The sequence below is a fragment of the Mustela putorius genome, unplaced genomic scaffold, assembly GCF_011764305.1.
Source record: "Mustela putorius furo isolate JIRA1106 unplaced genomic scaffold, ASM1176430v1.1 tig00000421_pilon_pilon_pilon, whole genome shotgun sequence".
In the NCBI taxonomy this organism is placed as follows: Eukaryota; Metazoa; Chordata; class Mammalia; order Carnivora; family Mustelidae; genus Mustela; species Mustela putorius.
Genome location: NW_025421375.1, coordinates 11,186,419 through 11,197,261, shown reverse-complemented (window position 1 = coordinate 11,197,261; position 10,843 = coordinate 11,186,419). Strand labels below are relative to the sequence as shown.

Genomic DNA, 10,843 nt, shown 5'->3' with positions numbered 1-10,843 from the left:
TCTTCTTTCCTCCACTGAATTGAAACCATCCTGCCTCAGAGTTGATTGATTCAGTTTTGTCTTGTGTCATTATGTGGTAAATAGGGAGACAGTACATATTGTTGAGACCCTTTTACAAAAGACCATGCAAGAAACAATGAAATCTGATCTAACTTAAAAAGAACTGATTAGCAACCTAATATAGCTATAGTGCTTAAAGGGGATTGTATTTAAGCAGAAATATTTACTTAGCATATTAGAGAAAACCAAGAAGAAACTCAGTTATCTCAAGACAACAGAGAGCTTCCCAAATAGGGAAAGCTCCAAATGTAAAATTTTATATTAATGGAAGGTAGTATAATGCAAAGGAATTATCAACAACAAGATCATTTATCAAAGGGTAGTCACCAGGAAGTTCAAGTTCAACTCAGAGTTTCTTCCTTGACTTGATACTTTGAAGAGAAATCTGTTCATATAAGGACCAGAATTAGAATTGAATGTAGCACCGTGTAGCACCACAATGCCTCATCCACCAAATGCTGGTTTTGCAGAAATATGACAATTCATTATGCACATGAACAGGACATTCACTTTAGGGGGTTTTGTGAGGTTTTTCTGTTTTTGGCCAATAAAAGACAAGAGACAGTTTAGCGGTTAAAAGAACATACATGGAGAATCAGTCAAAATGAGATTAAGAATTCAAGCTACCCCACCAGAGGGCTGTGTGATCTCCTGCAGCATCCTTAACTAGTCAGTCTCAGTGCTCTCATCTCTAAATGGCAATGACAGTGCCAACCTCTTAGCATAAGGATTTTATAAGATCATGCACACAATGAATATAAAACACTATTTGATAACAGACTATTTGTTCTAGGATAGTACTTGTTGTTGTTGTGTTCTTATTGTTGTTATGTTGTTTTGTCTTTTAATCTGCTTTGAAAGGAGGAGAGCAATAATACTGTATTTTTCTGGTACTTATTTAAGGTAAACTAGATTAACATCTGTGCCTTTTTATACATGGTGTTAAAGAAAATTGAATACTGCAGTTGACAGGTGAACAAGCTACAGTAGAATATAAATAGTCTTTAAATCCTTTATTCAGGTAATTAGAGAGGAGGGGAAAAGCAAGAATCGGGTATGGAAGAAATATTCAAAGTTACTTAGGATTATAAACTCCACTTCTTTAAAAAATAAACTAATGGGAAATAAGAAACCATTTTTCCTTCCTTGCAAAATAATTTCCTTTAGGAAATTCTTACTAATTTGAGGCAATGATGATTGTGCCTGGGATTAACTCTACTTGAGAAACATTTTGGTATTTTGGAAACAGAACTATGAAAGCAGACAAATCTGTGTTCCTGCAAATCTTTTACTTACTGGGTGTGTGAACTTGGGAGACTTCCCTTAGTGTGTCTGAAAACCAGGCTCATATTTTCCAAAGTGGAAATACTAATGCAAGCTTGTCTTGAGAATTAAATATTACAGTGTTTATGTTGCAAGGTCACACATTTATCTAAACTTGGTCAGATATACAAAGGAGACATAGCTTCTTTGTGTTCTATAACTGGTCTGTGCTTTCTCTGAGCCACCTCACTTCTCACCTCACAAGAGAACAAAGAAAAAAGGCACTAACAGCAGAATATGAGAAATTTAATCCTACCCAATATTTAAATACTTTTTTTGGTAACTAAATACCTTTTGGAAAAATCATTCTTTTATATTTCCTTCCCATTCCCTGCTTCTTTCCAAAACGGGATAAAGGGCCATTGTTAATGTTTTACTCCAACTGGCTCTAACCACCTAAAACTGATAAGGAACTATGAACATTGAGTAACTGTGGAATGTTAGACCTCTCTTGGGCCTGAGAAAACACTGTCCTAATCACTGAAACATCAGGCTTGTGTTAACTACCAATCCAACTATCAATTCCATCCATCTTACCAACCATACTCAAATCGTGGTAAGTACGATTACCATGAACTCGTCCCATTTAAAATCCCTGCCTTTTCCTCTTCAGTAAATTATCCAGCGGATTTCTTTACTAATAGGTGTTCCCTTCCTTGAATGACATATATTTTAATGTTGAGTATATTTGTTTTGTTCTTTCCTAATGTGTGGGTATCTTCTAAGGCAAGCTTGGTGCCACCCCATCTCTGAATCTTCTTGTATTTTCTGGGAAACTGCATGCAGAGCACTTGAGGCCTGTTCTCTATTTCCTCAGGGTCTGGTGGTCTTTCCTGACCATTTGGCCCCATCAGGTTCTTAGGGATTGCTGCAGATGCCTTTTCTTTTCCTGATGCAGTAGTCTGCTATCCATCTTTCAGACAGGGTCCCATTACCTGAAGCCTTGATGATACACACTGGCAAGTTTCCCAGTCAGATCCCAAATACACTTGCACATCCTTGCCTAGCAGCCAGTGGAAGGACAGTGGCGCTTCCACAGTGCAAGGTACTATCACTGTCTCCGGAGTGCCTTCTATTAGCCAGTCCTGACATGATACTATTTTTTCCTCGGGTTCAGTTGTCACATGTGCATAACTGGTGTAGCCTTGGTAGTTCCTCAAGGATGCAGGACAGAAACTACACTTTCCTATAGTATTCCTTTTAACCTAACTAATATAATCTCCCCTTCTGCGACCCTAGTCTAGAGAGCAGAGGTTATGACATAAATCTTTTGCCATTGTCTCCCCTGTTTTCCTCATCCCTAACAGTATCAGCTTTTTTTGGTTTGCTTTCCTACCAGAGAACAATTCCTTCAAAGTCTTCTAAGCTCCAAACTTAGAACTTTTTCTTTTCTTATGATTTTATTTATTTGAGAGAGAGAGAGAGAGAGAACAAGCAGGGGAGGAGCAGGCAGAGGGAGAGGGAGAAGCAGGCTCCCCGTTGGGCACAAAGTCTGACACGGGGCTTGATCCCAGGACCCTGGGATCATGACCTGAACCAAAGGCAGATATTAACTAAGCCAGCGAGGTGTCACCGTTATGACTTTTTCTAAAGAATGAGTGGAATATGGGGAGAGAAACTGACTTAATGGCAATTCAATATAAATGGGCAGGCATACAGAAAATATTGAAATCACTTTACTTGTGAAGGATCTGGACTATAGAAATATTTCAATATTTATAATTGTGATTATTATGCTGCCTAGATAGCTAGCTTCTAACATGGCCAGATACCAAGTATGAGTTTCCTAGTCCCAGATTATAGTCAGGAAATAATTTAATCTCACTTAACTACAAGAGGTCTCTGGATTATTTGCCAAATTTCTAGAGCATCTACTGAAGAGCTACAAGTGGAGAAAGAATGCAGCAGGGCTCGGCTGGGACAAGTAACCCACAAGAAAAGAGGCTACAAGAAGCTTGAGCCACAGAGATTCATTATTTTCATTTTTGTGTGTGGATGTGGGAATCATATTTGCTATGGATTGAGGGAAAATTATTGTTAAGAAGCTTCTTGCTTTTCTTAATGAGACTTGGTTTTTAGATTTTAAACCTCAGTGTATCATTTGATTTATAACAAGGGTCAAATGTGTACAAAACAACTGATTCTAACCCTTCAGAGGGACTAAATAATAGGACTAATTGTTTTGTAGAAAAAGAACATATACAACACATATTCTATCTGTGAAAAACCTGGGATCTTATCTAAGAATTACAAGTGAATAAATATATCTTTGGTAAAATATTATGCATGCATGTGCTACTATATATCCGTTACACTTTTTTAAGCAAATGAAGAGTTTGGTTAGCTATTCCACAGATTCACACTGACTATAACCCTATCCTCTCCATGCCAATCCAAACCAAATATTAGCATCATCAAGGAAGGATCTGGTATTAGCCTTTTGCCTCCTAGATACAAGTATCATTATTTTAATTAAGTAATATGATCATTATATCATCTATTTCCAGATTGCTCTTTTCCAAATTTCGAATAGTTGACATCTACTAAATTTAAAGAACAAGCCCAGGATAATGTAGTCATTTTCTTATACGTCATCCACAACGTCATCAGCACTTTCCAGATGCTTCTCTTAAAACATCTTGAATATTTCTGGGTTCCCACATCCCATCATGTATTTGTTAACTCCTGTTTCTAGTGTCCTAGATCCAGCTTCTCTAGAAGAAATTCCTCCAGATTTAGTGCTGCGTGGTCTTCCTATAGAAAGTACAAACCGTTTGTACCTCTGCCTGGATCATCAGCTCACACTATTATTATCCATTTACTGTTTCCTCCACGGGGGTGCTATTTCCTCCATTATTTTCTGTCTTATATGTCCCTTTCAATTACAACTTCTGTCTTTTTAGAAAGTGGCTTGCTATTTTCCGTCTTCCCAACACTGTCCGGAAGTCAAATCATTTTTTTTTTTCTTGCATCCTACAAATCCTGGATTGCAAATTAAGCTGAAAGAATGAGGCAAGGATAAAAATAGTAGAGCATGTGGTCTGGTTCAAGATAATGTGCCACTGAGCAGAATGAGTCAGTAATATACCATCACTTCCTCTTCAAGTATCCAAGCTGAAAGTAAAAGTATGTACTGTTAACTAGAAAACATCACATCTATAATGTATATTTTCCCTTAAAGAACAGTTTTTCCTCATACCTGGCTACCTGCCTGCCAAGTTTTAGCCCCTTTTAGTATCCAACTTTGATTTCCAGAAGTAGTTTAACCCCACCACCTCAAATGCCTTCAGACTTCAGCATGTGCAAATTTTCCGGAGGGTCATCTAAAGATGAGATCATCTAGCCAAGGGAAATAAAATCAGACCAGAGGTGTGGATTTGGATCATCAGAGGATTTGAATTTCCTTTGCAGTCATCTGATTTATAATTCCAAGAAATCATTTTCTGCATTATCCCAGAAAATGTTGCCCAGACAGTGAATGAAGTGTAAAGAATTTAGAATCAGAGAGACCTGAGTTCAAATCCTAATTCCATGACTACTAAATTATTTTGTAGAAAGGATTGTTTCATATTTCTGAGTCCTATCTATAGGACTATCTATAGATATAGAGTCCTATCTATAAAACTGGAATAATTTCTCAAAGTATGCTGTGCCATCAGGACTCATAATGATCTATCAGAAATGTTTAGCACATGCCATATCTGGCTCATGGTAGGCATATAATTGTAACAGTTCTTTGGACTTCCCTCATAACTTTTCATTCCCTAACTCTCCCATACCTTAGCTCTCAATTCTACCCCCAACCTTTTAAGATCCCAGGCTCCCTGGTTTCTAGGAGGTCACAGACATACAAGCAATGTAAGAGAGAAGTTACTGGTACCCTGCAAAGTCTGTAAAGCAACGTTAACTTCTTTAAATGACAGAGAACATTCTTATTCAAAGAGCCCTAAGCTGAACTGTTTATCTGGGCTCCTTCCACAGTGGCCTGAGATGGCAGCCCACAGTAACTGTGCTGGTTTTCTAACATGTCTCACATCTCATCCTTAGTACTTGTAAGATATACCCACTAACGAACCCTGAGTGTTACTGGAGTCTCACTTATCACCATATATTCCTCATATATTCCTGTTTCTACTCTCCCTTCTCCAGACTCTTTATAAAGAGAATGATATAAGAAGGCTATTATATAGCATGGCTGGGAAATCATCCTACAGACAAAGATAGCCTAAATTACATCAAAATTATCATCAATGATATATCAATTACATCTAGACACCTATGGCTAATTTCCAATAACTGCTACCCTCAGAGACTGGCATGCCAACTTAATATTCCAGGCTTTTCTCACCTCCTCTATAGCAGTAGAACCTTGAGACACTACTCTACTCCTATGGTCGGGAAGAACGTGAGAAATTACTGAAGACACAAGTAAAGAAGAAACCTGAAGAAAATGTTTTCCTGAGAAAAGTCTGTGCTTTTTTTTTTTTTTTCCCCTGCATGGAATTTTGCTTGTGTGAGCTCAAGATTTCTCCCACTTTCTGTGTTCTACACTCAGAACTCAGGTATCTGCTTCCCAACTGGCAGTTCCCTCTCTCTGTAATGAAGGATAAAAGTCAGAAAACAACTGAAGAGCCTTAGGGAAATGAAATTGCCTAGAAGTGGGATGGAAATGCAGGGGAAGGTGAAGTCAGACTATCCAGGACAAAGCTCTTATTCCTGGATTTTCGAAGAAAAGGGAACGAGGTGAACTAGTTGCCAGGACAACCGGTTGTTGGGGCAAGGAAATGGGAGACCTGTGGTTGCTCCTGCTCCTGCCCCTGTCCCTGGCAGCCTACCATGGGGTCAAAGGCTGCTTGGAATGTGACCCCAAATTTGCAGAAAATATTAGGTTCTTGCTGGCAGAGATGGTACCCTCAGAAGTCCCGGGCCGAGTTCATCTGCTTGAACGGCAAATTAAGGAGATGATCCGTTTAAGCATCAAGGTCTCCCACAGGGACAAGACGCTTCGGGTATTGGGTGAGGGAAGTTTGAGTCCCTGAGAGTTTTGTGGATTAAAGGGAGAAGGGGAGGCAAGGAAGAGTGCACCTGAGTCCACATAATTTCCTCCACAGATGTAATTATTCCCTACATGTACCTTTACTTCTCTTCTCTAGCTGTTGATGATGTTATCAAGTTGAGAATATGGCTGAAGAATGAACTTTATAAACTGGGCAATGAAACATGGAAAGGTGAGATAGAGTTTCAGTGTTAAAAGACTGTCTTTCCCAAGAAAGTATAAGGAAAGTTCCTTTGGAAAAACAAACAATTAGGATTAATTTCTGAAGAGGAAGTCTACCCCTAGTTTGACACCCCTTCTACCCCCTCTTAGGTGCCTTTATCTTTCAAGGCAAGCTTCTCAACGTCCGCCTAAACCTGGAATCCAAACTGAAAGAGATGTTAAAGAACTTCTCTGACGTTGGTAATAAAAGATATCTATCTAACAACACTCAAATTATGTGAAAGGAATAGGAAATGAGGGTGAGAGGAGGAAGGTGGTTTCATGTTACAGTTGTTTAGAATGGATGGAGGGGTGGTTGGAACTTCATGGGTAACCAAATGAAGATTATTGGGTATAAATACAGCAAACTCTGAGTTGACTATAGGCTCATTAGAACTTTCTGATTCTCTTTTAGCTTGTTCTGAAGATTGCGGTGAGTACAGTACATGCAACACCTTAAGAATTCAGTCATATTTTCCCATCTCATTTGCTCTATATGGCCATATCTATCCTACCTGTCATACTAAGAATCCAATTTATAGAGTTGGGATTATGGGGGTGGAAATATCAATCAGACCTGACAACAAAATGTGTCTCTCTGCAATCTCAAACATACAGTTTAGAGGAGCTTAGGCCATCTAAAGTATAGTTTATAACCCATAGGACCAATATACACTGAGGCATCATTTTTCCCACTTCTTCCCCCGGAGATCTGACATAAGTTACAGAAGGTTTTGACCCACCAAGAAATGTGATTGTTAGGGGAAGAAGAAATTCACAGCAATGTAACATTAAGAATCCTGGAAATGCCTGAGATCTAATCCATACTTCATGTCTGAGCTAAGAGAACTGCATGCCATGGCCCCCTTCCATTATTTTTCTTTTCTTTATCAGTCGTGACTGAAAGTCCTATCCTGGATTGTTGGACCTGCCTTCGCATCAACTCCCCATGCTTCAGAGGAGAGTATTGTGGAGGTAACAAAGACTGTAGTATAGCATTTGGAGGGGTCAGCATCAAAGTACTGAGTTGTCCATTCATTCATTCCACAAATATTTGGTGAGCACCTTCCATACAGATCATGGTAATGTCACAAATGAGAGCCAAATTATTAGGCAAAATTTGTACCAGGATGAATTACTGGACACTGGATCAATTGAAGGGCTGAGAAATGAAAGAAAAGGTGCTCCACTAAAGGTGGAGAAATTAGGTTGGGGCAGTAAGGGCAATCATGTTGTAGAGCCTAGCGATCTAAGTGTAATAAATAGCAGGATAACTAGAAAACAGTGGTGGAAGTGATGAGCAGAGTAAATTATCTGATGTTAAAAAGAATCATCTATTATGGATCCAATTCTCAAGTTAGTATATTTCCTCTCCCAAACTCACTTTCCATTTTCCTCTTTCTCCCTCCAGAAGAGAATCCAAAGAAGGCTGAGAATCGAGAGATTGCACTATTTCTGATATTGCTCACAGAAGTTGTGATATTGGGAAGTGCTTTGATACTGTGAGTTTTCCTCCCTCCACACACACACTGGGTCAAGCATTCCTTTGGCAAAGAGATTACCCGATCCCCCTCTTCCAATGGCAATAAGGGGAATGAAGTCATTGCAAAGTCTGGGATACAATACTGACAGGAATGAAATGGACAGAAGTTTATGGGATAAAAGCTGAACCACAGGAAATGGAGGAGGTACAATTAAATATGAGGAAAACTCCTGGAGCAGTAGCCAGAAAAAGAAGGGGGAAAAAACATGGTTATATAATTGTCCTTAAGAGTTGGCCTACTAATACTGAAGTCAGGATTATGTTATTTCTCTACTCTAGATTCCATATTTGTGTGCTTCATCGGAGGAAAATGAAGGCAATACGAAGGTCATTAAAGAAATACTTGGAGAAGAAACTTGAAGAATTAATGGGGATGACAGATGAGAAGGCAAAGGATGATTTGGGAATCAGATAGTAAATACAGTACAGGAGGTCTTTCACAATTCTCTTAAGTGTTGACTCAGAACAGAAAACTCAGAATTAAGCTGTTTGAGGTCATAAAGTCATAGCATTTTAAAAAACTGAAATAGAGGTTCTCTAGTAAAGAACCTTATTCTATCCTGAGGCAATGGCGGCGATGAAAGGGCAGATGATGCACCCAGAGCTTTACAGAATGGAGTGCTGGTATGTTGCAATGTACATAAAGATGATACACTGCATGATAATAAAAATGCATGCTTGGTAACTCTCATCAGTGGCTATGATTAGAGTATCTCAATTTCTAAGGCTGCTTACTTCTTTTTATTTTCTTACTGTTTCTGTGTTCATCATTTTGTTCAATGTAGACAATTTCTTCAATAATATGTAACAATTAGTCTTCATCATGCTATCTCACACATCCAAAATATTAGTTCTGAATAGTTGAGAATTGCCCCTATTTTTCTCTAAATCTATGTTCCATGACTGAATTGGATATTAATTTCTATTTCTTTGAGTTGTTCCTATCGTATACCTCTTAAATGGATGGCAGCCTATGAAATGCTTTATATCTATATCTAACTGAACTCTCACAATAATCTTAAGACTTGGATAATCTGGATACTTTTAATACAAGTACAAACTAGTAATATTGACATAGGGAGAAAAAATAACCCATAATTGCCAATATTCTTTAAAGAAATTTAAATGGTATGAGCATTACTGAAAAAAACAGCCATGCATAAGGAAAAACCTTGAATGATATACAACAGGTTGACTTTGATGTCTATCTGGAATGTGAAACTATGATGTCGTATCAGATTTAGTGTCTGGTACTTCATTGCATCATTTACTAAAGTATGGAATACAGGAGAACTAGTAAATTTGATGGAAATGGCCAAAGTTCTGTTTTGAAAATACTAAGTATTGATTTTGTTGTGCTATCAAAAACAGATATTCACTGACTGTTTGGATTTACACTTAAGAATATAGCAAGAAGATCAAAGCTAATGAAATGTATTTCAAAGCATTTGAACAAAGCAAATAGTGACCCTGAAAGTAAGACTTATATCTCCAGATAGAAGGTAGAGAATTAAGTCATGAAGACCAAGGAAAGATTACTACAAATCCCCACATGATGGTAATATTTAAATATAACTGTTCTATATAGTCTATATAATCAAAGCCTTTGAAAGACTTTGAGATGCTGACCTTGTGTTGAAGTCCCATCAGCTTTAGGACTATTGCTTTTACAGTATATGATTCTTCCACCTTACTGTAATTACTTTATAATAAATCTAGAGCGTGATCTTTATCATTTCTAGAATCGCCAGTATGAGGAGGGGCTGGTTGTATTGTGTTTTTATGTTTTTGTAATACAATAGAATGAAGATGATCTAATTAAACTATGTGTTCATCTACCAGGAAAGGTCTTCTCGAACTTGTTTTCAAATGTAGACATGATACAAAATTAATTGCTTACAATCCCAATTTAAGCGTGAGCTAACAGTTAACATTTACAAAAAGGATATGTAAAACCATTTTCCAAAAAGCAAACACTCAACCAAAAACTCATTGATAGCAATAGTGAAACAATACAAATCATTTTATTACTGGAACAATCGTATTTTAAGAGCTAATATATATTCCAATGTCCTGATGTTAATACTGCATGAAGTTTAGCTCTAATATTTCCATGGGATATATAAATCGTTAGAGTAACATATTTCTCTGATAGTCTGAGACCCTGGCACAGTATAATTTTTTGCAACCCTATCATTCTTGGGGCTACTTTTTTAAGAATCAGTATTTTCCAAGGTTCTTTTGTCTTTTCTCAGGGGAAAAAAAAAGGACAGAGGTGAGATTTCACTTGACTTTTACTAAATGAAAACTTAATAATTCATCTTATGTGGAGATAACATTAAAAGGTATTAGACAATCCAGTTAAGGTACTCAAAACATACATTATTAGGACACAAAAATAAAAGCTAAGAGGATAAAACAATAGCTAGGTTGATACTGGAAGATTCTTAATTTCCAATTATTGATAGTCTTTCCAACTTCACACCTTCACATTCTGACACAAAAAGAGGTTGTACCTTCTTCCATCTCAAGCAAATGCATTATTTTGTGAGTTATGTTTCCTGAGCTGCAGCTTCTTCTAGAATATTCCTTCATTATTTATCTCCCATCACTATCTCCCTCTGCTTCAATACTAGATCTTTCCTCTCAGTGTCTATTAC

At 37.6% G+C, this 10,843-nt stretch overlaps 1 protein-coding gene across 1 annotated transcript; it reads left to right on the top strand.

The window, feature by feature from the left end:
* The first annotated feature begins 5,955 nt into the window (after positions 1-5,955).
* On the top strand, positions 5,956-10,001 carry IZUMO3 (IZUMO family member 3). The gene is made up of 7 exons (XM_004761788.3): positions 5,956-6,399; positions 6,537-6,611; positions 6,752-6,841; positions 7,056-7,073; positions 7,535-7,615; positions 8,052-8,142; positions 8,463-10,001. The coding sequence occupies exons 1-7, from the start codon at positions 6,168-6,170 to the stop codon at positions 8,596-8,598; spliced, it is 723 nt and encodes a 240-aa protein (XP_004761845.1). The 5' UTR covers positions 5,956-6,167; the 3' UTR covers positions 8,599-10,001.
* Positions 10,002-10,843: the final 842 nt, after the last annotated feature.

Coding starts and splice junctions, on each gene's coding strand:
- IZUMO3 (XM_004761788.3), top strand. CDS start 6,168: ATGGGAGACCTGTGGTTGCTCCTGCTCCTGCCCCTGTCCCTGGCAGCC. Junction 6,612..6,751: donor GGGCAATGAAACATGGAAAG/GTGAGATAGAGT, acceptor ACCCCCTCTTAG/GTGCCTTTATCTTTCAAGGC. Junction 7,616..8,051: donor CAGAGGAGAGTATTGTGGAG/GTAACAAAGACT, acceptor TTCTCCCTCCAG/AAGAGAATCCAAAGAAGGCT.